General features: G+C 49.3%; 1 protein-coding gene across 4 annotated transcripts in view; it reads right to left on the bottom strand.

Annotated features, from left to right (window-relative positions):
• PPP1R13B (protein phosphatase 1 regulatory subunit 13B) overlaps positions 1–27296 on the bottom strand; it is an 87440-nt gene that overhangs the window by 3523 nt on the left and 56621 nt on the right. For 3 of the 4 annotated variants that reach the window (XM_064486315.1, XM_031454401.2, XM_064486314.1), the window contains exons 5-15: positions 14952–15053; positions 12525–12699; positions 11663–11859; positions 9701–9841; positions 6793–6973; positions 5402–5506; positions 3508–3677; positions 2660–3161; positions 943–1709; positions 352–489; positions 146–279 (exon numbers count right to left, since the gene is read on the bottom strand). In XM_064486315.1, the coding sequence (XP_064342385.1) occupies positions 146–279; positions 352–489; positions 943–1709; positions 2660–3161; positions 3508–3677; positions 5402–5506; positions 6793–6973; positions 9701–9841; positions 11663–11859; positions 12525–12699; positions 14952–15053 (2612 nt within the window). The remainder of the gene's footprint in view (positions 1–145; positions 280–351; positions 490–942; positions 1710–2659; positions 3162–3507; positions 3678–5401; positions 5507–6792; positions 6974–9700; positions 9842–11662; positions 11860–12524; positions 12700–14951; positions 15054–27296) is intronic. The other variant, XM_031454402.2, reaches the window with a different exon arrangement.

Here is a 27296-nt window from a genome sequence, read left to right on the forward strand (position 1 = left end):
TGGCGAATACGTCCCAGCCAAACCTTTAACAAAACCCAGTGAACAAAGGCCGGAGGATGCACACCCCAGGACCAAGTGCTGGCATCCTCCTTCCTTCCTGCCCCCCCAACCCCCATTCTGGACCCCACGCCCCAGGGGCCCTCACCAGCCGTCACTGTCAGCAGCATTCACATTAACCCCGAAGTCCAGCAGGAACTTGACAATGTGGTGGTGGCCGGCGCAGACGGCGTTGTGCAGTGGGGTGATGCCCTCGTCATTGGGCTGGCTGGGGTCCTCCACCTAGGACACAGGGCGCCTGTGTGAGCCCCGGTCAGGCCCGGGGCAGCCGACGCGGTGGCCGCGCTCACTCACCTCGTAGATGACCCTCTGCACCAGGTCGAACTCTCCTTCCAGAGAGGCATCCAGGAGCAGCGCCAGGGGGCTGAACCGGACCCTCAGCCCGTGCCCTGTCCGCTCCGAGTTAGGCTTCTTCAGGTTGGTCCGTTTGTTCTATTGGGAAGGAAGCAGGCTTTTGACTCAAAGCTGTTTGCCAACCAGCCAGGCCCGGGCGGCAAAGGCGAGGGTCTAGAGCCTGAGCAGAGCAGTGCCTGGCACTGCCCGGAGGGACGGCTCCACAGCAAGGTGAGTGACAGTGAGGAGGGTGATGGCCAAGCTCAGCTGCTTCCTTAGGGAGTGAGCTGCTCAGTTCCGCCCACTGCAGGGGAGCCCACCTGCCTGGCCCCCTCGGTGTCGCCCTCCCACCTGGAACCTTGTCTAGAAGGCTCTCCTTCCCCTCATTGCCTGCCCTTTGGGGTGCAGCCATGGCTCCCCTCCTCAGGGACACCTTGGGCTGTGCCCTGCAGGGCCCACCAACCCCAGTGCCACCGCCAACACAGGTGCATCTTCAGCAAGCGCTGGCAGGGTGACGAGGGAGCTGTGGCCCTGGCCCAGGGCAACACCTACCGTCAAGGCCGCCGTTGGGGGCACGGTGGGGGCCAGTGGCAGGGCCACCTGCTCCTGCCCTGGAGAGGGGGCCTCGGCCCCGGGGCTGGGGAGCTGGTCTGTGGACGGGGTCGTGGCCACATTGTTGTTGTCGTCCTCGGCGGGCTCGGGGGCCTGGTGGGTGTTCACGGGACAAAGGGGCCCCCCTGGCTCGGGGGAAGGCAGCTTGTTGTCGTTGGCATCGGAGGCGGGGGTGGGCTCAGCGGGCAGCGGGGCCGTGGGCGGGGCGGGGCCAGCCTCCCCCAGGTTCCCGTTGGCGTTGGTGTTCCCATTGTCCACGTCGGCTAAGGTGCCCATGAAGTCCTGCGAGGGGCTGGGCTGGTAGAAAGGGGCGCCCTCCATGCCGCCGGCCAGGGTGTTGAAGCGCTGGTACAGCAGCTTCTGGATGTTGGGCCCGCTGGGGCCCTCGGGCTCCGTGATGGAGCTGCGCTTCTTCAGGGGCCGCGGCGCGTTGGCCAGCTTCCTGCGCAGGGCCTCTAGGTCGGCGTCGCTCTGGTAGCGCAGCGGCGAGTGCACGATGGGCGTGAGCTTGGTGGGGCTGAGTGGCCGCGGCAGGCTCTCCACGGCGCCCGTGCCGTCCCCAGGCGGGGCGGGGCCGTCCTGCTCGGCCTCCTTCTCGGTGCTTTCTGGAGGCTGTGGCTGCGAGGCGCTTGTGGCCAGTGACCCGTGAAGAAATGGTAACGGGGACGGGGATGTGGAGCCGGACGGTAAGACAGGTTTCCCGTACACTGGAGGAGACAGAGGACAGGGCGACTTCAGCAGCCTGTGGGTTCTGGGGCCTGGCTCCTGAGCACCATCAGTGACACAGAGATGGGCTCCTACAGAGATGGGCATCTGCTGCTGAGGATGCTATGCCTAGTTTTAAATCCCAAAGGGACCCTACCGTTCACGGAACAGCACCAACTCCTTCTGAAGGTGAAGTGTCTCTAATTTATCAGTTTTTACATTTGGGTTTCCAGAATTAGGGATTTTTCAAATGAAAAAAATGAAAAAAGAAGTTACAAACCTGCCTTCCTGCCCTGTCCCAAGCAGACCCTTGCTCTTTCCTGGCCAAGGAGAACTTACCTGACCCTCGGACGAAGCTGAATGGTATAGAACAGGCCACCTCAGGAAGGAAGGTCTCACCTGGTGGCCTGGGGGCACTAGGGAAGGGGCAGGCCTCTCCCAGCACAGGGCGGAGCCTGCTGCGGGCCAGGGGGTCCCTGGGCACGGGGGGCCACGCACGCCTAAAGAGTCCTGGACGGGAGTATGGAAGCCCGAGAACGTGGGGAGGCCCAGCCCGGCCGGCCGCACAGATGAGGCTCTCCGTTAGTCTCTGTCTGTGCGGACCTAGGCTCTCTTCTCTCACTTGCCTTCCCTTGGCCCAGGGCTGGTGTCCCCTCACCCAAACCAAGGCTTCTCTCCCTGCGGGCTCTGGGAAAGGGTCCCAGATCAGCAGACACCCCCTTACATCACTGTCCCTAGGGCCTGGCTGCAGACAGGAAGTCAGCTGCGATGCCCTGCACAACTGTGCCTGCAGTTCACCCTTTACCCCTGCCTCACACAGGTACCTAAGGCCACACTTTACACAGAAATCAAGTTGAATCCTAAAGAGCATGTCGTCCCAAAGTAAGGACACGGACTGGCACTTTCTTCAGTAAAAGGATCTAGCCCAAGAGGAGCAGCAAGCCCACCGTACCTGCTTTAACCGACTTATTGAAGGCGCTGTGCGCCGCTGGCTGGTAATTCTTGGGCGGTGTGGCTTGCTGGAGGTACACGGAGTATATGGAACTTGAATTCACTGTCTGGGGTCCCTTCCTGGGGGACTGTGGCCTTGATCCTTTATCAGCCAGAAAGGGCCTAATGGCCACTGTCAGTGGGAGTTCAGGTTTGCCGTCTCCAGCTGGAAATGCAGGCAGCCCCGTTGGCGGGTACGTGGGACTTGGCGGCACGGAAATCCTCTGCTGAATCTGCTGTGAGGAACCTGGCTGGTGAGGGCTGCCCGCAGGAGGCAGCGGGGTGGGTTTCTGCCGACTGGGCAAGCCTGCGCTGGGCCTGGGCAAGCTGCCCTCCTTCCTCCTCTCCAGGGAGTTTGTGGACCCTGGGCCCACAGGTGCAGGACTTGGGTACGTCCCGTAGCTTGGGGGCAGCTGCTTGCTGACACCAGGCATGGGGGGTGGCGCTTTACCAATCTCAATGCCCTAAATTTAGAGGTCAAAAAGAAAGACAAAGTCACCCTTTGAAAAGTTAATAAGCACATTTCCCTCCACAGTCACAAGAGAATACAAAGCAGGACTTGTAATCCTTCAAATCAGCTTGTGACCAGGCACACGGCACATTGCGGGGACCAAACAGTGGGACGAAGGACCCTGAGCAAAGGCATGCACCCGTGCACCCGGCCCCTTCAGACATGGGTGTGGCCTGGGCACAAGCAGCGTGAACCTGCCTCAGGACACCTCCCAACCCTCAAGATGAAGATGAGAGCCAGACATGGGTGCAGGTGGTGAGGAGCTTGTTTGTGTTCTGTGACAGAGACAAACGGCCTACCAGCTTCTCCGCAGCTCCTAGTGCTGACAAGGGCACAGGCTGGCTGGAGACGGCCCCCTGCTTGAGAGGCCCCTCCACACCAGGGTCCTTCCAGTCCACACCGGCAACCTGCATTGCTTTCACTGAAGAGCTAGGATTCTGTTTCAGTGTTGGCCAATTTCCATCGTTGGCTGGAAAAGAACAGAGTATCAGTAAAACTTTGCTTGAAATTAGTTGAACCAACATAAGACTAACTCCCTGCCAGGAACAAAACCCCATTGGGACACACACTTTGCTGGAGCTCCATCATCCAGCGGCCAAGCCCCCTCCCTGAACACGTGCTCGCGCGAGGCAAGACCGAGGGCGGCCTCCACCGGCGTGGCAGGCAGCGCTGTCACACGGGCAGAGACTCGACGACCAAGCACGGGGCTGCGCCAACCCGGGCCAGGGGCCAAGGGATCAAAGCCACATTCTTGGCCCCCATTTAGATACAGGTCAAACCCGTTACATCAACACTAGGGAATAAAATAAGTGCTGGCACTCAGTTTTCAAACAGTATTTACAAGTACAGTTACATACAGCAATACAAAAAGATTTCTCTTATGACTTCTTAACGGGTTTGACCTGTACTGCTTCTAGTATTAAAAGAAAAATTTGACTTAACCTTTTAGAAATTCCTATCCTCTTAAAGTAACTCATGATCACAGGAGGACAGGACAAGCTCCCACTGATTGGAGTAGCAGGTTATTGCTCTGCTGCAGTGATTAGAAAGCCATCAGCCCAGCGTTTTCAGGAAAGCCATTGAAAAGGTATGTTTTTTAACAGCATTTTCCAAACTGAAAAAGGGTGCAGGAGCATTCCCTGGTAAGACAGGCTCACTCGCAGTGACATGATACATCACGGCCTCTGTAGGATTAGCTCACAGCCCGGTGCGGGCCAGACTGAAGTGGTGAACGCCCAGCCACCAGCCACACAAGGCGGAGAGAAATCCGAGGGGACATAGCCCCGTCCCTCCGTCCACCAGCAGTGCTCCAGCCCAAACCTGCGGCTGCTAAGACAGGAAGAGGAGACTCCCCCCAGCTCGGAGCCCCTGGAGGCCAGTCAGCAGCCGCCCCTGGACCACGTCTACGCGGTGCAGCAGCTCAGCTGAGTCGCTGCTGCACTGCTAACCCCTCCTCCTCCGGGCAGCGAGGGCCCTGGTGGGGCATTTCCAAGGCCTCAGTCCAAACCATCACTTTGCTCTGGCTGCTGTGCTTTCACACCCCCTCTATTGTATCAGATTGGGGGCGGGTGCGGGCCAGAAATGCGCAGGTTCACCAAGAGTGCCCCGAGGTACAAACTCTGGCCGATGGGAAACAAACCCAGCCCACTGCTGACTCAGGAGGGCGGGCGGGGCTGGCCGTGGGAGCTGGGTTTCCTGGCCCCCTCTCAGTGTCACAGGAAACGTGGCCGTCCAGCTGCTCCTAAATCTCACAGCAGCAGGAACTTTCATGGAAATCAGCCATAAAGGCACTAGAAAGGAAGGGCCTAGGGATTTTCCTTCTTCAGGATGAGAGAGGAGGTGTAGAAGAAATATATTCTTATTATAAAGGGACAATCGTCTTTAAATTTGATGGGAGATTCCTATACTGAAGATAAAACTAAAAGCCTCACAGTGAACTCAGACAATCATCCTAAGTTTGTACAAACAAAACCACAAAACGCTTCCTGGGCCAGCACCTCCCTGAAGAGGGCTGGCTGCTGTGGCCGGCCCCAGGCGCCGCCCGACTGTGGCGGGCAGGGCAGGCGTGCCTGTGTGGCATCTCTTCCCCGGCTGACTGCGAGGAGCAGCCTTTGTCAGTTTGGAAGGAGAAGCGCTGTGGACTTGGCAGTGCTGAGGACCAGAGCCTCCCACCAGGCCCGCCAGCCAACGTACGGTTTACAAACCGGTGCGCAGAGGGCCGAGACGAACCGCAGTCAGGCCCCACGTCAAGGTCTGACACTGTCCACGGGCTGGCTGCTCGGGGATGACCATGGCCATCTGTGTGACACGGAACCAGAAGGATGGCCGACCCCGCGGGTTAGTCTCCCCGGGAGGTTTCCCACTCCAGTCCCACATCTGGGCTGAGATTCCGCCCCCAGGGCGGGGGTGCACAGGCGTCCTGCGTCTGCTCACCTCCCACCACAGCAGAAAGACCAAGGCTCCTTCTGAAGGCCCCTCCCCCAGCCCCGAGAGCGCGGCCTCTCCCTGCAACCTGTGAGGTGGCCCCGCACAGACCCCTGGGGGGGAGGGGAAACAGGAGCCATTCTCAGCTTGGGAAGCGTTTATGATTAAGTCGGGAGACAGGCCACTGGCTGTGCTAATTATCTGCCACTGGAAACAGCCACTCCCACTATCTGGTGCTTAGAACTATAAACAACAGCTTATCGAAGAAAGCTGCAATTTGACTTTCCTGCCCACCACACACTCCGCATGGCTTACGAGACAGCCACAGAGAAATCTGAGGCTGGCGACGCACCCTCCTGCCTGGGTCACGGCAAGCACCAGGCCCTCCAGCGAGAGCACGGAGCACACACACAGAAGGGCAGCACCCATCTACCACCAGCCCTGAGAACGTCCTCGCAGTGCAGGCCCGCCCCGGCCCGCAGCCCTGCTGTCACCAGTGACGGATCGCTGCACTGTGCACCTGCGCCCTGTGACTTTGACGGGGCGGTGGGTCAGCCCCAGTCACACAGTCTCACTGCAAAGCAGTGCCGGCATCTTATGCATCAGTTTAAAACAGCCATCTTCCTCCGAGGCAGGAGAGTGGACTCACCACGGAGAATCAGGGCTGCGCTCGGCTGGCAGCCTGGGCGCTGAGGGACTCGGCTGTGTACCTGTGCAGCGCGGGGAGCCCCGCGGCCGGCCACACGGAATTCAGAGGGACGGGTCTGCGGACTTTCTAAGAGATGAAGACTGTGCTGGGTGGGGAAAGGCAGGCCAGCCACAGTGCCGGCCGTGCCAGGACGAGCAGCAGGCCTGGCGTGCAGTGCAGTGGCCACCACTGGCCGCCGTGTGCCTGACAGGTACACAAACCCAGGGCCGTGAGAGGGTACAGCCTTCATTAATCTGTGTTTTGAAAAGCCACTCAGTAAAGGTGGTGAGTTCAATACAGAGAACCTGTCCATGTGTCAGCGTGGTGGCACGCAGCTCCCCATGGCTGCCCTGGACGACTGAGTGCCTCGGGGGACACTGGGGGTGGGCAGGGGCTCCTCTGAGGCTGCTGTGCCCCCACAGCTCCCCTTGCTGCTCACGCTCCCCACCAAGAAGAGGGCCCGGCCACTCACCAGGTTTGGATCTTCCATGGGCAGCACTTGAGGCAATGGTGAGAGACTGGGGCTTTACGGGGTCCCCGGGCACAGGGTAGTTGCCGGTGCTGGGAACCTGGATGTAAGGCCCCACTGCAGCCACCCTGCCTGGCGTGCTCAGGGGTGACTGCGGCGACGATGTGCCATTCACACGGCTCAGCTATAAAATGGGGAGAAATGAGAGTCAAGAGTCTCCTCAGTGAAAAGAAACCGTAAGCTGAGCATGACAGACTGCTCAGAGCTGAACCCCTTGCCCAATAACCTTTGCTTAGGAAGGGGTCACCCTGAAAGACCAGTATCTAGAAAGGGTGAGACTTCAAAAAAGGGCTTCAACCCACAGTCCCACAGGACCAATGCTCCGATAACACCTACCTGAATGTGAGCTGGAAAAACCAGGAGCTGACGGTGTAACTGGACAGCCTCCTAGGACCCCTCCAAGCACATAACCGTCTCATCGGGGGGGATGCGATCCCTCCCCTGGGTGGGCACAGAGGCATCATCAAAGCCTGGGCTCTCAGCCTGGCTTCAAATCCTGCTCTGCCACTGACTTGCTGTGCTGCCTTGCGCAGGTGATTTAACATCTCTGAATCTCTGTGCCCACATTCAAAAGTCACGATAAAGGGTAATAAGCCATGCAGGGCAAGGTGACAGGGCCTGGAAGCAGGTGAGGACTGGCCAGTTCCCTGAAGGCAGCTCTTCTGTTCTCAGCAGGGACGCTGGTCATGTGACAATGCCAACAATAGCAGGGCCCAGAACAGGGTCTAACTAGAGAAACGCTGGCTCCTTAGGGGTCCCCGGATAGGCTGAGTGAGACGTCCCTACCCCTCCTACAACTGAATGCCAAATTCTGCATGCATGAGCACAAGCATGTGTCATTCTGGAGAGAGGGTCCATGATTCTGACAACTGCTCAAAGTACCTAAAACCTTTGGGTGGAGACACACATCTGCAGAAGTACCAAATTCTTCAGGGGGACCCCGTGAAGTAGCAGGTGGAATGTAAGAAGCACCATTTATCTAGCATCTGTGATGGTTAATTTTCTGTGTCAACCTGGCAAGGATGTGACACTTGGATATTTGGTCAGACATGTCCAGATGTTGCTGGGACAGTATTTTTTAAGATGAGACTAACATTTGAATCAACAGACTCTGAGGAAGGCAGGCTGCCCTTCATAACGTGGACGGGCTGCATCCAATAGGCTGAAGGCCTTCGAGGAAAAGATTAAGGTCTCCCAGGAAGAGAGAATCCTGTGGGCAGGTGCTGCAGCCTCGCACGGCAGCGCCTGCGGCTCCCTGGGCCTGCAGGCCAGCCCTGCAGGTTTTGGACATGTCAGCCTCCACAAGCGTGGGAGCGAGTCCTCAGAATCAGTCAGCTGGTCTGTCTTTACACACATGCACACCCAGAACCGGTTCTGTTTCCCTGAGAACCCTGACTGATACACCGTCACTGAAGACTGCAGTGTCAGCAAGCATGGAGGTGCGCACGCACCCTCTCCCACAGTCTCTGCGCTGTTACTGAGAGAAAATGGAAACCACGGTCTGCAGTCACAGTGTTGTACAGATTAACCACTGACCCTGAAGCACTCTGGTTTAAAAAAGTGTATATCTGTAAGTCAGAGGTGCTTTCCCTGAGACTGCCAGTCACGATGCCCACAGAAGAGGCAGTGCCTTCCTCCTCCAGCGCCCTCCTCACCCACCCACCAGGCCAAGCCCCTAGAGCCTGCCCCTCACCTGAGAGCCACCTTCAGAGCAACAGAAGCCAACAAGAGAATGCGTCAATCGTGAAAACACCCATGTTGGAGTGTGGGTGAGGGGACGGTGCGCGAGTCCCAGCTGCCCGAGGACGGCAGGCCAATCGACTCTGCACTCCGCCACCACTTCCATCAGACCCTGAGCACCCCGAGTGGAAGGAAGGTCAGGTGCTAGACCCAGCCAAATATACCAACGCAGCGCTGGTCCCTTTTCCTCCCGTGAGCCCTCAGCGATACACGTGTTCACCGAAGCACCAAGAACAACAGCAGGTCCCGAGACACCCTGCCTGACCACGTGGCTGGGTACAGTGACCACAGGCCCTGGGACACGGAGTAGTATACGGAAGTTACAAAAGTAATGAGGTCATGACCTGGAAAGATACTCATGTTGTGGTTTAAAAAAAGAAGGAAAAAAAACCCCCAAAAAACAACAGTGTGGTGCAGAACAGTGTGATGATGTAATTCCTACAATTACATTTCGATTAAAACCTGAATACCTTCCTGTCTGTCTTAAGCAAAAGACTGGAACCATTAACAACTATCATCCCTGGAGAATGAGAAGAATGGGAGGGACTTCCACATTTTCCTTTAAATGTTTGTTTTAAGTGTCTTTTTTTGAGTATTTATTACCTTTGAAATTCAAAATACCAAATCAAGATTTTTAAAAAGCACAGACCCCTTATACAGCACTCTGCTCGAGTTTACAAAGCCCTTCCACGTGGGTTATTTCTAAGAATCTTATGATGACTCCTGGGCCGGGAAAGGCAAATCAGTTCACGGCAAGAATACAGGACGACACAAGGTCAAGGAAGCTGTGCCAATGGCACAGCTTAAAATGGGCACTGCAGATGGGGGCCAAAGCCTGCCCAGCAGAGAGAAGACAGAGCTGCCCCAGGGAGGAGGGTGAGGAAGCAGAAGCCCCGCGGCCGGGGAGGGATGATGCCACACATCAGGAACCAGCTGTGTCTTGGGGAAAAAGAACCATCCCCTACTGTTGTTTTTTACGGTTTGTGGCCAATTTATATTTCATCAGCTCTGGCTGCTGGGGAGCAGGATGGTATCACAGTGAAGATGGACAATTTGGGGATGAACCATTTTTAGCAGTTTATCTCACAGAAATATTTTCTTTTCCACGTGCCTGAATTTTTTTCCCGTAAAGACGTTCACGCAGCTCGTTGATCCGCGTGTCCATCATGGCCACCTCCATGTTGCGCTTATTTAAGAGCTCCTTCTGCTGCTGGAGTTTTGAATTCTGTTCCTGGTTCAGCTGGTTACGAATCTGCAAGATAGAAAATATGTTTACGATTTGTATTAATTAAATGGTCAACTTCTCATCGTGAGGGAGATTAAAAAAAGAAGAAAAAGCAACATCTGGTTCTCATGTGTATTTATATACATTCACTGTCACCTGTGTGCTAATATTTGACAGGTACAGCACAGATGAAGCCAGAACATATTTCATATGGAACAAAAAAGAGCAAATGTCGGCAAATGTGTCTTCTTCAAAATGTATGGAATGACTAGCACCAACGATGAGTGTGGGAGAGGTGTCTGTTCTGCCCCACAGGCCACCGAACGAGGGAGCAGGAAATCCAAAGGTTGGCCGAATCACCAAATAGAACGCTCCTGTATCATTTTAATGAGTCATAACCAGCACTTGGACAAAATGAAACAGAGACAATGTCAGAGGGCACTGCGCATGAAGGTTAAGTCTGGTCTCGTGAAAATCTCAGATGTGCACGCTTACACTAGCACTGACACACCTGCACATGTGTACCAAACAGGAGGGAACATGTACTTTTTAACCTAGATTGCAGTCAAAAAGTTGGATATACACATAAATAAATATATTACATTCATCACACTTCACCAAAAAAAATCCTTAGGAACCCCGCATTTTTAACAATTGCTTAAAATGTAAAAAGGAATAAAGTCTTCTAACAATTTCCACGCATTTTGTGTCACAGAATTTAACAGCAACAAGTGAGTTAACTCTCTGTAATTAGAATTCCCATTTCGTAAAATGATATAATACTTTCTCTAACAAGTGTAATAGAATTGCAAAGCTTGTTTCTGGCTTGAAAAATCACCTGCTAAATGACAGCTTCTGAGAAATGAAAATCTTGAAGGTTTTAGGACTGTGGCCTCCCCAAATTTTGTATGTCAAAGCCCTAATCCACAGTGTGACAGTATTTGGAGATGGGCCTGCAGGAGGTAACTGGGCCATGATGAGGTCATGAGGGTGGGGCCTTCACGATGGGGTTAAGTAGCCTTCTCAGAGGAGGGAGACCAGAGTGTGTGAGGACACAGCAAGGCGGCAGCCGTGTGCCAGCCAGAAGTGGACCCTCCCACGAACCAAGTTTGCCATCACCTGGATCTTGGACCACAGCCTCCAGGACTGAGACACAAATGTCTGTTGTGTAAGCCCCCAGTATGGGGTATCCTGTTACAGCGACCCAAGCTACGATGAAGATTTAACAGTAGGCATCTATCTTGTCAAAACACAGTTAACACAGAGGCCTTAAGTATCAGCTAAAGCCAAGTTCTTTACCAGTTCATTATACTGCCAATTAAATTCATACATGCTCAATAAAAGAAGCCAGTCACAAAGAACTATATGACTCTATTCATACGAAATTCCCAGAATAGGCAAATCCCTAGAGACAAAAATTAGAGTCGTGGCTGCTTGGCTCCAGAGGGACGGGGGTTGTGGGCTGATGGCTAAGAGGTGTGGGGCTTCTTTCGAAGGTGAGGTTCTAAAATCGAGTGTGGTGCTAGCTATAGAACTCCGTGAAGATACAAAAAACCACTTAATTGTATAACTTAAAAGGTGAATTGTACGCTATGTGAATTACATCTCAAAGCTGTTTTAAAAATTCTTGTCGGGGGAGGGTGTAGCTCGGGTAGAGCGCGTGCTTCGCATGCATGAGGCCCTGGGTTCACTCCCCAGTGCTGCCATTAAAACAAATTATGTTGTACCAAATGCATTTTGTGTCTGTTATTCAATTAGAGTCCAGTCATTTGTTTCCAGTTCCTGGGATTTCCAGCCTATGCTGGAAATAGACTTAATAGACTCATCCCTCAGCCCCGGGTGAGGTACCTGTAGTTCTTGGTACAGGCGTTTCAACTCCACCGCAGCCGGCCCAGTCAGCTTGCCATTGTAAGACTGGAACCCGTTCAGTTTTCCTTTCTTTAAATCTTCCAGTTGTTGACTGAGCTGATCAACTCTTAAAATCGCAGTCTGCACTTCCTGCTTCTTTTCCTGGAACATGGCACTGAACCGTTCTATTTCTGCAGCTATAATTTCCCACCAATAAAGAAAAAAACACCACTGAAGTTAATTTTTTCATGGTATTTTCCTGGTTTTGTTGTGTATTAAGTTCTGTTTCATTTCTACACATTTAACTCTCGCATCATCTAGCACCAGACCTTGGGGAGGAAACTGTAATCTGCACGTAATCCAAAGCACATTTCAACACATGATGCGACTGCTCATATGGCTAAGTTATATTTGCATGAATTATTGAATAATTTTAAATTAGGGCAACCAGTCCAAAAGCTACCATGGTCAAGCCACTTAAGAATCTCAGTGCACCAAACAGACCAAGTCCTCCCTGAGGGCAGGCCCATCCAAATCTATCTTGCTTATTGCTGCGCCATAAAGTAGGCACTGACGGAACTGGTGAATAAAGTGACAATTCACGCGCACAAATATAAAAAGTGAGCACGTGTATGCCGTGTCTTCACACACAGATAAAATTTAAGCTGTTCACTTGAAACAGACCCTCATCATGAGTGGAGTCTTAGGAGTGGCCCTGCCCAGATCTGAAGAGCGGCCGCTACCCAGCAGGAGGCCCCCCTCCACTGCAGTGTCCTCAGATCACTGAACCTAGCCGCGAAGGCGCAGGCGCAGACGCAGCGGAGTCCGGGGTGGGCCCGCAGCGGGCGGGTGGGGCACGTACACAGGTTCCCGTTCATCATTTTGCTGTAGTCCACTTGTCCTCTCATGGCTCGGATCTTCTTCAACTTGTTTTCCTGGGCTTCGACTCGTTCTTTCAACTTCTGAAGCTTTTCATTTTCAGAAATAGATTGCTGCTGACGGCGCTCCTGTTGCTTCAGAAAATGTAAACGCTGTTCCTAACAAAAGAGGGAAACGGCTAACTTTGAAAACTGAAATGGATGCTGACTTTCATACACCGAAAAAAGGGTAAGCAGATTCCACAGGCTCACCCATCACAACAAGCACAAGCCCACCTCCACCCCAGCGGCCCAGGTCTCCTGTGGCCAGGGCTACAAAGCGGCTTCCCAAGGCCCTTATTTAGCCTCCTAAAGGACATGAGCACAGACCAGCAGGGGATTTTCTACTGGAAGGAGATACGTAAGGAGATAAGTAAGGGGATGAACCGCTAATCTGCCAAGTGACATGAAATAGGAAATGTTTGTTTTCTTTAGGATGATTGTCTTCACAAGTAATCAAACATTTCAGAGTCAAACAAGAACTGGACAATCCTAAAGTAAAAATATATGCAATACTCAACAGTTTTTTCCCTAACGTGAAAACATGCCTTAAGGGTAACTGTCAATGTTTAAATATTCATGGCCCTATTTGTATGCATTAAATATACTTAAGGAGAGATTTAAGTGTGATCATGCTGGCATTACACAACGCGCTCTAAGGGAAGGGAATATGTGCGGAAATATGTAAAAATTAGCATTAACTTGTGATTTACACTGCTGAAAATATTAAAGAAAATATTAAAGATTTTTTTAATAGCAATACTCTTGGCTCAATAGTTGGAACAAAATAAAAAGTAGAATTAGAAAAGTTTGTAATTACATAATACCATGGACATTTTATCTTAGAAATGCTATTAACGGGATGAAAATACTTTCCAATTTACCTAACTTTTGTTTTTTATTCTTGTAAATCCAATAAACTTTGAAAGACAACTTTTAAAAACAAGTCCAACTTAAACTATTATTTACATAAAAGCGAAGAGAATTATACGGTTATTCAATAAATGAAAAAAGTTGAATTGGACATCTAGGTATTAAGAAACTCTCTTTACAGAGAAAGCAGTAAGACCCTAGGCGGTGCTGTTTACATATTCTCCTTCTCTCTCTCTCTCTCTCTCTCTCTCTCTCTCTCTCTCTCTCTCTCTCTCTCTCTCTCTCTCTCTCTCTCTCTCTCTCTCTCTCTGAGTTTCAGAACATTTACCATAATTACAACATGAATTGTTTCCAACAGGCATGGGTGATAGGTCTAATCTTTTAGTCCAAGACTAAACCATTATTTAGAAAAGTTTTAAAACCAAGCAGGACCCCATGGGGCCCTCCCGGATACAAAAGCCTTCCTCTGTCCCTGTGTCTTGCAGGAAAAAAGCTTCAGACTCCTAGACCTTCCCTGAGTCCCAAAAGGTAGGTCCAAACAGTTCCTAACCAGGGAAGTGAGGGAATGCAGAAATAAAGGAGTCAAGAAACAACAGTGCAATAAAACAGGGTCCTGGTTCCAGCCACAAGGGAGACACATAACAATGTGTCCTCGAGTTCTTCTGCAGGAACTAAGGCCCCTACTTAAGTGGTGGATGGGAAGGACTGGTTAAACCCAAGATTCCTGGACACCACCCGTTACCTCACCACTGACCAATCAGAAAAAAGTCACACACCCTGCAGCCCTCATCCCAAATTTTGCCTATAAAAATGCCTTCCCATTGGGGAGTTTGGATTTTTTGAGCACAAGCTACCTATTCTCCTTGCTTGGCCTGGCAATAAACCTTTCTCTGCTCCAAACTTGGGCATTTACATTTGGGTGTGTTTGGCCTCACTGTGGGTCAGGCACACAAACTTGCATTTGGCAACAGTTTCAAATCCTACCATTACAGAGTTTCAACAACAAATCTAGCACCCAGTGTGTGTAATGAGTGCTGAGGACGCCTGCACCTCAATAAACCAAACAAGTTCCCTGCAGGTAGGACAAAGGCAAGCCATCTTTGGAGCCCATGACCAGTGTATTGTCACGGGCCACTCGCCTCCTCTGGAACACTAATGCCAACTACACCAGTGGACAACATACCCAGAGGAAAAAGGAGCTTCCTTTCTTTCCAAATTTCACCTATAAGTGGGTAAACTGGGTAAGGCCGATCGTTTCCTGTCCTAACACGTGAGCATGTCAAAGGTCAGATGCACTTGCCTGGGTACTTTCCCACCTCCAAGAAGCTACATACGCATTTACTGTTACAGGAGAGAGAATTGAGAAAGACACTGTTTAACACTTGGCGGTATGGTCCTGCTTACAAGGGTTACCCATGAATGCACTGACCCCCCAGCTAAAATAATGGCAGAAGAACACACTCATTGGACACTTGCCCACCTCTGCTTTTACCACTTACCTTGGCGACCAGCATTTGCTGCTGGTTCTCAATTTGCTGTTGTTGCCTAGCTGCCATGTCCTGGAGTTCTGAGAGGGTGAGTTCGACACGTGGGTTCCCAACCTACAGAGACAGGACACACTCAGGCTGGAATGCACGTTCATTCTGCACAGTCATTCTGCTGTAGTGTCAGAACGCGCACACATCAAGACTTTAAACAGGCTCCCCAGTAGTTAGGAGAGCACAAACGAGTTTATCTTCTCATAGGAGCTTTCCCCCTTGTTGGCTGTTTCCCAACTGCTGGCTGTTTTTATTAAATTTATTTGAGCAAATAGGGATGTCAAATGTTTAAGGGTACACAACTTAAAAAATAAGTATGCAGGTGGCACCTCAGGACAAATGTCATCTCACCACCACTTGGTCTCAAGAAGCTAAAATATATGAAAGATTCTAAAGTACAAACACCCCATGGAAGACACCACAGGCGTGGCGCACAGCAAAGGCTGACCCACCAGCGGCAGGAAATTATCTACGTGAGATGAGCACAGAAAGGTGGCAGCTTGAGGGGTGGCAGCTGACAGAAGCACGTCCCCATCCTCTTGTTACTGAGAAATAATAACACCAAGCACTGCTGCTGTGTTTGCCGTGAGCCTGTCCCTGAAGCGACCACCTCCCATTTATGAACTCCTCTAAGCCTCACGACGACCCAGGCGGGCAGGCATTGCTCCACCCCCGCTTCTGCAGACGGCAAAACAAGCGGGGCAGCTCATGTCCTGTGCTGCAGGTCGGGCGCCCCACAAGGACAGAGCAGGACGTGGAGGTCCTGGCCGCCTCACACGGCACCCTCTACCAGGCACACACCTCGGTGTGGGCTGCTACGCTAGGCACGTTACACGCACTGTACACACAATCCTCATAACAAATCTGGGTGGCAGGTGGACGAGCCCCACCCTGGGCGAGGAATCACAGGAGAAAGGAGAAGGGACACACCTAAGGGCCGAGAACTGACCTAAGGGGCTGAGCGCCAGTGCCAGCCCAGTCTGCTTCCTCCAAGCCCTTCTGTGCCCACCAGGGAGGCGCGGAGCCCTCCTCAGACCTCCATCTCCTCCTTCTAGGTTCAGCTGTACTCTCAGGGCCCCTTTACCTTCTGCCAGCCTCACACCCTCTTGTAATTCTTAACAGGGGGTCCAACCCCTGTTCTTCCGACTCCAGTCTTCCCCAAATCTTGCGGTGCCAAGCACATTCTGGACTCTTGGAAAATGGAATTGGGATGTGTTCATAGTCTTAACTGGAAGCCTGTTCTATTTATCTGAGATCCCTAGATAGCAACATGGAGCAAGCCCCTCTCAATACCAGATGTGAACTGCCAAGTTCTAGACACTTCCATTTGAAAAGAAATTTGTCCATTCTACAAAAATGCCTGGTAGAACTGTCATAATGCCCAAAATATGTTTTAACACTAATAAAGGATTCTAATTTCCACCTACTGAGATTTCCTAGTCGCCACAAAAAAGGTATTCTTAAAACTTTCAGAACTTTACTCCTTAAACATGTTTTTCACTAGAGAAAAATGATGCCCATTCAACAAAACTTTCAATTTACATTAATTTTGTAACTTTACAACTTGAAGAAAAGACAAATAAAAACCTATCTCTTTGGTCTCCTCTCCCCTCCAATGGCTTAGAGTAACAATGAAAAGAAATGCAACCGTTTGGTATTCTGATGTTCACACCTGTGAGCAAGATGGGGCTTTCTGTGCGTGCTGTGTCCTACGTGTGTTTCTAGCTGTAAAACTAGGATATACTCTGCTGTCGTAAGTAAGTCAGGCAGTACACCTTATGTGTATACTAACACATTGTAATTTTATAAAATTTTACTGAAGTAGATATCACAAACAGAAAACTGTATAAATCATAGTGCACAGCTCAGTGAATTATTTCAAAGTGAACATGTGTAATTTGATTGCTTTTTAAATGGGTTACAAAAACATGAGCCACCATAAACCTGTAAGTCAACAGATATGCAACATTTTACACTTTAGTATTTATTCTCTAATTTGTTCAACGTGAAAATTTAGCAAAAAGCACCTCTTCAGAGTTTTTTAAGAAAGCAAAAACCCTCTGATGCAAATTCCACCCTGTTATGACAGGCCTTTCAGAATGCATTCTCTCCACATAAACCAAACCCCATAGGAGCAATTTAAAATTCTCCATACGAACTCAATTTACTCAGACAAACCTATGACCTAATTCCTCGCTTATTTCTTTTCATTGCATCTAATAAGAAGAAATCAAATCCTGTTCCCTTGGGCCCGTCAAGGTCCCTCATTACGGTAGTTATCCAGTGAGTTCAAGTCCAGGTCACAGATAGGGCCAGCCACTTCCAGGACCAGTAAGATGGGCGCGGAAGTTCTCTCAGGAACAGCCCGGCAGGCTTCCATAAATGCAGGCCCAGGGAAAGCAAGTGCACCCCCCACCCCAGCCTGCGGCCTGCCGCCACGGCCTTCCTCCCAGCAGGGGCCGCCGCGGGCCCTGGGGCTCAGGGCCCCCTCTCCCACCAGCATTCTACCCAGACTCTCCTGTATTCATGTGCCCAGCGAATGCAGTTTGCCCTCTAACCCATCTTCCACAACATGGCCCACAGTCCCTCGGTCTAACGACCCCCCACCCACCCCACCCCCTGACAAGCGCAGAGGAAAACAGAACCCCCCCCCCCCACTTCTCTGAGCACACCATCCCCTTCCCTTCTTTCTCCAGATGCCCACAAATCTACTTGCAGGGACAGTGAATTAGGAGACTTCATTCCTCTAACTTATAATACTTTTATATATGAAATACTCACCAGACAGAGAACTTGTACCAGGGACCCTCCAGCTCACGCCAGCCTGGGAGAGACTCCACAGGGCCTAGACCACTGACACCCGGCCCCCGGCCAGGCCTGGCCACAGCCCCCGACCAATGATCAACGTTTGGTTAATGGATTTATACGTGAAATCAGTACTTCCTCAATCCTTCCACCATACCCTGATCGCACACCTACACAGACAGCATCTTTCCAAACTTGAAAGCTCAGACTTTTTAAATTCTGTCTTCCCATGGAGAGTCTATACCCTCCTCACCACTTCACTTGCCTCAGCAGATCATTCCTGACACCTCAGAAATCCACGTTTCCTCGGGCCCCTCTCCCCTCCCTTCTGACCATGTCCCCTCATTCCCATCTGCCCAGAAAGGCTATAAGCAGCAGCAGTGGGGCTTCCTCAGTGAAGAGACCGACCCATGTGCTTGAGGTCCCAGCGTGAGCAGGTGTCCCGACTTCCAGGCCAGGGTGGCTGTGAAGTGGTCAGGTGCTGGCTGGCTGGTTGGTTGGTTTGGAGTACTATACAAGTTTGATTCCGTAATAATTCTTTACCCTCGATATGCCACGTACAATTCTAGACACTGTAGGAAACAGAAAAGTAAAATGCAGTTTCTTTTGATGAGATAAAAGACCGGAGGGCTCTTCTGATGAGATAAAAACCTCACATGGGAAGCAATCAGGTTTGCCCAGCAAATTCAACTATGAGGAACAGAACCTGAGCTCAGTTTTTCTTTGTTCTTATATTTATAAATAAGAGCATTTTCCCAGAGTAGCAGCAAGGACATGGACTGTCACATGCGCTGCTGTAAAAGTGCGCTGTTCAGCCTGGCGCTCCTCCTGGGAAGCCCGCGAGCAGCTCAGAAACTCAGGACATTTCAGCCACCCTGAGTCCAGGCATCATGGGCACTGCGGGTCTGAAAATAAAAGGTGCCTCTTAAACCTCTTACCCCAAAACGGTGAATCCAAATTGGAAGCTAAACCCTCTTTACATTATTATTCCTGACTTTACAGAAATTCCAAATAAAAATACTGTTTCATGGGTTTGGAAGCAGAGCCTCCAGCCCAGTGAGTCTCCCGACGATGGCTGTCCTGGCTGACATCCTGACCACCACGCCGCCGCTACAGACCCCGCGCCACAGCACGCAGCCGAGCCTTGACTTCCTGACCCCTAGAGACAGTGTAAGAGTATAAATAAATCACAACACTCACAATAAACAAAAACAACATGATTTTCTAATTTTTATGTTCCTAAATTTAAGATTAGCACCTTTTAAAAAATTGATAAGATATATTCTAGTCTAGTTCAGATACAAAACTTCAAAAATATCCATATTGGTAATAAGTTAACAAAATTAAATAATACAACAGGCTAGTTTAAGAAATACACAGTGAAATCAATGTTTCCTTTTCAAATTTACTTTATTGAGGCACAATTTACAGACAGTAACACGTGCCCATTTAAAGCGTACTGCTAAATGAGTTTTGACAACTGCGTATCACAGTGTAACCACCACCTCAGCCAGGACACAAAACATTTCCATCATCCCAGAAAGTTCCCTGCTGAGCTTCCCAGTCAATTCCACTCCCCACTCCTCCTCGCCAAACCAGCAATCTGTTGAGGGGTGGTTGTCGTCCACGGGAGCCCAGGTCTGTATCCTTGAGGCTCTCACACAGACGGGCCACATGGTGTGCACTTCCTTGTGTTTGGTTCTCCACTCGCCGCAAGGGTGTGGCCTCCACCCACGTAGCATTCAGTCATGTGCTATCACCCATTTTGCTTTCCCATTCATCTGCTGATGAGCATTTGGGCTGTTTCCTTTCTGGCCATGGGGAATAAAGCCACCTTGAACATTCGTGTACCAGTATTCACGTGGACAAATATTCTGGCTTCCCTTGGGTAATCGATGTCAAGAAGTGGAAATGGTGGGCTGGATGGTGAGTGTATGTGTAACTTATACAAACTGCCCAATTGTTTTCCAAAGTGAAGCATCGTTTTACACTTTCACCAGCAATATATGAGAGTTCTAGCTTCTCCACATCCTAGCCAACATTTTTGACTAGTGTTTAAATTTTAATTGTCCTCCTTTTAAATAAAATGTTAACCCATCGGTGAAGAAAGAATTCCATATAAATGGATTTTGATAAATAATGGAAAAAAGCAAGCATTAAAATGACCATAATTAAGCTATCACCCCTAAACACACAATGACCAGAGTTTCAATAAATAAGCTGGCTAGACTTGCCAAAAGTTAGATGTAAAAGGGGGGCTGATTTCCCAGGCTAATGCCTCATTTGCACTAATTATGTGTATGAATCATGGCTCATAAAGCTATCAAAATAAAATATGTTTGACAAACAGGCTATCAGAAGTGGATTTTTTGAGATATTAAACAACTACAACTCACTTGATCATGGTTAAAAGCTTCAGATCACCAGTCAGCTGATGACATGGCTTTGATCAAACGTATTTTCATCTCCTGAGGTAACATATTTTAGGTATTAAAAACATGCAGTAAAGGTTCTCAAAACAAACCACTGTAGGCAATCATGCGCACACTCATCTCCCATCCTAAGCCACTAATTACATGTTTTTGTAGACTTTTAGTCTTTCCAATAGTGGTAAGAAGGCTTAGTTTTACCTCCCATCTAAGGCACTACTGAAAACATTCTGCCAACATGTGCCAAATGTATTTTTCCAATACGTGCCCCAAAATATCAAAGACTGCAGCTTCAACAAAAGGGTCCTCTCGGTGCACAGCGCCAGTTCACTATCGCACTTCCTAAAAAATTATGCCATTTTCCAGACAACTTTTCTTTTGGTATAATGACTCATCCAAAAACACATTAAATAAATGATCTGTAAGAAGTGATATTTGGACATTAGTCTCAAGCAAGCAAGCAGTGACCCATTTACTCTCTCAGCTGCTCCTCACCTGGTGGCCGGACCAGGAACTGTGTGCAGGACCGGGTGAGCCGCGTGGTGCCCTGAGTGCATCCACAGCATGGGGAGAAGGTGGGGGCGGCTGTCTCCTGTGCACAAGGCCACCTCTACCTGTAGTATTTTTGCCTTTTTTAGGGGGGTTATTAGGGTTATTTATTTATTTTAGTGGAGGTGCTGGGGCTGAACCCACGACCTCCGGCCTGCTAAGCATGCACTCTACCACAGAGATGCACCCTCCCCTCTATCTGTTGTCAAGTGTTCTCTTGTTTAGCTTTCCTGTCCTATAACTTTATTTAAGCTCACTTTGAGTGCATTCTCCCTAAAAGTTGAAAAATTGGTGGAGAAAGTTATATAAAAGGAAGTACTGACACTGCGAAGCCGCCCCGAGAACAGCCCCTCCCCGTCAGCCACGCCCGGCGAAGCCCCCTCTCCGCTCCTCGCGAATACAGCAGACTTTCACTGCGCGACATTTCGGGTCCCAACTGTGTTCATGTGTTGTTTATTACTTACAAAAGCATGACTTCATCGTTCCGTTCACATATTTTACAACTGTGAAAACAGTCTGGGAATCAGCAGTCCACCTTTATTTATTTCACAGGCCGCGTACAGTTCTCTATGGCTGAGTGACAGTCACACCCGACCTTGGTACATGCTTAGAACACCACCACACGTTCCTTACAGCGTGGTTTCTGGGGGTGAAGGGTTCATGAGCAGCGTGGCTGGGCGGTTCTGGCTGGAGATGGAGTCAAAAGTCAGCCAGGCTGTGGTGGTTTTAAGGTTGCAGGACAGGGTTCCAAGGTGGCTTACACACGGCTACCAAGTTCGTGCTGGCTGCCGGTGGGAGGCCTCAGGTCCCCCCCAGGTAGGCCCTTCTCAGAGCTGCGTGCACCAGGGTCCTCAGGACCTGGGGGCTGGGTTCCCAAGAGCCAGCAATCCAAGAGAGAGAGTTGGGGGAGCTATCTTTCTAGGAACTAGCCTCAGAAGTCACACCATCTCACTCCCCACATTCTGTATGTTAGGAGCCAGGCACGAAGTCTTGGAGAGGAGGGGAATCAGGCTCCACCTTTGATGGGAGGCACATTAAAGAATTTGCAGACAGAATTGAAAGCCACCACAACCATTTACTGCAAAAGCTCATGAAGACTCTGCATACGTCTTATCATTCACTCCTTAGAGAAGTCAGGTTGCCGCTCTCGACAGCACGGTCACAATGTTTGAGAGCCTCTGTTTAAGAGAGTCAGACAGCGGGGCAATGAGCAGAGGTCCAGCTGTAAGTGCTGCTTTCCTCCTCAAGGCCCAGCATACGTTTCTTGGTAATCAGTTAACAGCAATACTAGTGGATTCGGTCAGCAATTAAACGCCTACCAGCTAATGGGTCACTTCCGCTGTCAGCTCTAATCCTGATACGATTTTAATACTCAACCAAGTAAGTTCATCTGTGGTTATAACAGACAAGAATGCCACTGTAATGTTATTCGGGAAAACAGTAAATTCCCTGCACTTTCAGATCGTACTCATTTCTTCTTGTCCGTAGTTTATATGGAGAACACCCTACCCGCTGGTGAGGCTGGCTGTCCACCCTGGCCTCCCTCCCAAGGAGCTCAGAGCCAGAGTCCCCCAGCCAGATTCACACTTCCACCTGCCAGCTCCGCCAGCCCCTCAGCTGCCCCGTCTGAAACCACACTCCTCCCCTTTCTCTTCCAACCCAGGCCTCCTCCCTCAACTCCCTTCTCTCACTAATGCCTCTGGCATCATCTCTGACTTGAGCCCACCCTGCCCCAGCGGGAGCTGTGTGTTACTCAGCTCTTTCTCTCTCACAGCTGTGCTTGCTTCTCCATTCTAGAACCTACACCCTCTCACCTCCATATTTTTGCTCACATTCCTCCTCTGTCCACAGTGCCTGTCCCTCTACGCCCCAAACTCTTCCTGTCTTTGAAGATGGAGTGGCAATGCCATCTGCTTCCTGAAGTTTCTCCTGATTGTCTAAGGAACTTCTCACACAACTGTCCTGAAACTCAGGATCTGACGTCACTTCCAGAGATGGGAGTGAACTCAGTTATTTCTCAGTGAATTCTGAATTCTAGAGATTCAACAACATGCAATGAGCAGATGTGTCAGGCGTTTACGTACACTTGAGTTTATAGTTATCTTGATGTTTACAGAAACCCTATAAGGAAAAATAAGCTTATTTTACAGATGAGAAGGCTGAGGCTCTGAGCAGCTGGTGGCCAACTGTCCCAGGTTCCTGCGGCTGGATGGGTATCCATGTCAGGATCTTAATCCAGACCTCCTGACAGCAAGCCACACCTCCTGTGCCATGGAGAGAGCATCCAGCTTGCTGTCAGGAGGGTCTGCTTAGCAATTCTTTACACTGGACATGTTTTACACGTTCTTCTGTATGTGTATTTCTCAATAAAAAAAAGTAGGAAATAAAGAATTCAACCAAGCAGCCAGTATCTTATCTTGTAATTTAATCATCACAAGATACAGGTTTAAAAATCACAACTATGTTTTTAGAGTATGATTAGATTCTCAAGTACGATGTCACTTCAAAGATGACAAACATCCTTAAAACAAAACTGACAAAGTAATTAGGATAAAATCTATTTATGCTCACATAATATTCTAGAACACTAAATCATCCCTCTTTCTTCCTACCTCTCCAAGGTTGAGTTTCAGGTTTGAAGAGTATTTTTACTTGCCTGTTTAGCAAGCAAAAAAGTAGATGAGAATGGTATCAAATGTGTAGGCTTATTTTTATCACACAACACATTCTATAAAATTAAACCTCTCTAGCATCTCATTGTATTTCTGTAACTGGCATATTTCATTTTCCAACAATTAATTACTAAGTCTCACAAATTAATACGCGTCAATTAGACATCTAGAACATACACTGGCTCCCCTCTCCCTGCAGTAATGCTACAATATCCAATTTTATATCCTATAAATTTGATTTACTCTTATGATTAAAATTCACCTATACCAATTCAGTTTGGTTTAACACACACTTATACCCAGGCAAGTAGCTAGGAGGAGCTGGAGCTAGAAAGATTGGCAGGAGAACAGGGCTACAAAGAGCACAAACACCAGGAGGAACCACCTGCGCACCACCGGAGCGCAACCAGCTGCACCCGTGGTAACTGCTCTGCCTCTAACCGTGCGGCCCACAAAACACACTGAGCTACACTCCTGACAGCAACACCTAAAAGTCAAGATAAAACATAAAAACTTATTTTTAAAAGCATCACTGTGCTGACACAACAGGAAGGAAGATATGGGGCCAAAAATAAAGGGACAGCAGCAGCTCTGGGCACTGAGGAAATACCAAAACTGGCTTGCACCCTGACGGCTCGTGCCCACCTGGAGGTTTGCCCCCTGGAGCTGCTGAAGCCCGGCATTAAGAGGGAAAGGTGAGGACCAACCCAGGGAGGGGAGTCTAACAGGAGATGCCACATCCACCCATCTAAGACTCCCACCCAGAGTGAGAGCGAGTGAGAAACACACCCCCAAACTCCCAGATGGGGGAAGCATGGAGACCAGCCTTTCTCCATCACGGTAAGAACCTACAAACACTAGACAGCCCTCACACAGGCTTCGTGACCCACAAAGAAGGTCACAGACTGAGCCCATCTGCATGCCCAGCTACCCGCCAAGGCAGATGCAAACCTCCCGGGAAAGCCCGCCTGCATCCAGGCCTCAAAAATACTCACAGATGAAGCTCCAGGGAAAATGAGCAGCTACTTGTCAAAAGTTAAAGCACACAAAGATCCTAGCACCACGACTTAAAGCCAGTGGAAGCGACATATGCAGATATTGAAATGATTAGCTGCAGAATAGAAAATAACTGTTTAGTGTATTTAAAGAAATAAGAGATGCCTAAAATATGAGCAAAGAGTAACCAAGAGGTGAAAAAGAACCAAAACCTCTAGAACTGAAATTTTTTTAATGAATTTTGAAAACCACTTTACTGAAGCACAGCTGACATAATGAACTGCACTCTAAAGTGTACAATCCGACACCTTTTGACACACGTGCACACCATGAAACCACCATCACAATCCAGAAAACGGCCAAACCTCAAAATGCCTGGGTGTTCCTTTGTAGCCCCTCCCTCCTCCTCACACCCAGCCCCAGCTCCCAGGTCCACAGGCAACTGCTCATCTACCTTTTGTTACTGAGATTAGTTTACATTTTCTAAAATTTTACATAAATGAAATCATACAGTGTGTGCCCTTTTTTTCTGGCTGCCTTCTTTCAGCATAATGATTCTGCGGTTCATCCGAGCTGTAGCATGCATCAGCGATTCACTCCTTTTCTTATTGCTCAGGAATATTTCATTGTATGAATGTATCACTTTTTTGGTCCATTCACCTGTTAACAGACATTAGGGTTTTTCTAGATTTTGGCTACCACAAATCAAACTGCCATGAACATTCATGTGCAAGTTAATATGGACATTTGCTTTCCTTTCTCTTGGAAAAATACTCAGCAGTAGCATTGTCAGATCATATAACAGATTTATGTTCAAGTTTTGAAGGCAGTGTCCGACAGTTTCCGATTACACCGTTTTACATTCTCAGCAGCCACATATGAGAGTCCCAGGCGCTCCACGGTCTTTAGTTTTAGACAGTCTAGCAGGTGCATGTGGTTTTAATTTGCATTTTCCTAAAAACTGATGATGCTGTACACGTTCACATGTGCTTCCTTGACACTCATCTATTTTCTTTAGTGAAGCATCTATTCAGAACTTTTGCCTGTTTCTTCTAAAAGTGGGTAACTTATTTTCTTACTGAGATTTGAGAGTTCTTTCTTATGTTCTGGATACAGACCTCTATCGGGTATACGGTTTGCAAGTATTCCCTCCCAGACTGCGCCTTGTATTTTCATAATGACTAATGTTAAAAAAGCACATTATATGTACTAACACCCAATCAAACACAGCCGAAGACAGAACTCATTAACTGAAAGATAAGAAATTATCCAGAACACAGTACAAAGAGACAAAGAAAGTGAAAATATGACAGAGAAATTGAAAATAAAATGAAAGATACAAGTCTAATCAGAGTTCCCAGAAGAAAAAAAGGCAAGAACATGGAAGGAGAAGCACCTGTAGAGAGAACAGTCAAGAGCCCTCAGTCAGTAAGGACAACAAGCCCCAACAGAAGTCAGAAGGAGCGCACACCTAGTTCCGCTCAGAATGCAGAACTATTTAATCCTAACTTCATTAACTCTCAAAACAACTAAATGAGAGCAAAGGGATTTTTGACATCAAATAACATAAAACCACAAAGCAGGCTAACAGGAATGGAGACAAAAAAAAAAGTTTGGAAGCTGGAGAGAATGGATGAGAAGTAACTGACCTAGTAGGTCTGAGACAAACTTCAAGATAGAAGAGCTGAAACTGGATAAACAACCCAGTTACATCAAAGAACCTTCAAAAGGCTCAGGAATTGGCAAAACCATGTAATTCTGGAAAGGTGGACGAAATGTAAGGCACCTAAAATAAAGCGGACTTAGTGAAAGATATTTAAAAAGCAGTTTAAAAAAAAGAAAGAAAAAAGAAAAAGCAGTAAAGCCCCTCGACCCCCTCCCAGCTCTGGACCCGGGCACCTGCCTCTCCCCTACCCGGCTGGAACCTGGAAGTTTATTCTCTAGACAACTGAAATGTTACCTGGCCTGGGAGATGACAGTCCCAGCTGAGTCCTGGGCACCACATGGAAAACAAGGAGACTACGTGACCACATTACTAATAAATGCTTCCAGACATAAACACTCACATACACAGTCAATTGACTTCACAAAGGTGCCAGGACAATTCAATTGGGAAAGAACAGTCTTTGCACCAAATGGTGCTGGGATACCTGGATATTTACTTGCAAAGGAGTAAATCCCCTACTTCACACCGTACACAAAAATTAACTCAAAATGGACAACAGACCTAAATATAAGAGCTAAAACTATAAAGCTCTCAGAGGAAAACACAGGCGGCGGGGGCAGGATCAACTGGCCTTGGCAACTTACTGGGTGTTCAGCATTGAAGCAGAAACTGACTTGGATTTCAGCCCAACGGGCTGAGAAAACAGGACACCTAAGTAAAGTACCTGCTTTCCTTCTGGGAGTCTGGAGGTGTGGTGCTTGCTGGATGGAAGCCGCCTACTTGAGCGGCTCGAAATAAAAGCCCGGGCACCAGGGCTCTCATGAGCTTCCCTGGCAGACAGCGCTTCACACGCGCTGTCACAGTTGGTGGCTGGAAGGATCAAGTGCATCCTGTGCGACCTGCTGGGAGAGGCCCTGGGAGGCTTGTGCCAGCTGCGCCGGTCTCCCGGGACTCCACCCCGTGTGCCTCTCGCCCTCGCTGCAGTGAGTACAGCCACACGCTGCATCCTGTGCGTCCTCCTAGCAAACCACTGACACCAGGCGTGGTCCCAGAACCCCGACACAACCATACGCAACAAGAATATGTTTTTGTTCTGCCTTTATGCTGTAAAGTTAAACCAGATCTTCAAAACTCTGTTGGACAAGAAAGTTCCGAATCCTCCTGACAGTGTGCATGTAACCCGGCGGTT

The sequence above is a fragment of the Camelus dromedarius genome, chromosome 5 (assembly GCF_036321535.1).
Source record: "Camelus dromedarius isolate mCamDro1 chromosome 5, mCamDro1.pat, whole genome shotgun sequence".
Taxonomy (NCBI): domain Eukaryota; kingdom Metazoa; phylum Chordata; class Mammalia; order Artiodactyla; family Camelidae; genus Camelus; species Camelus dromedarius.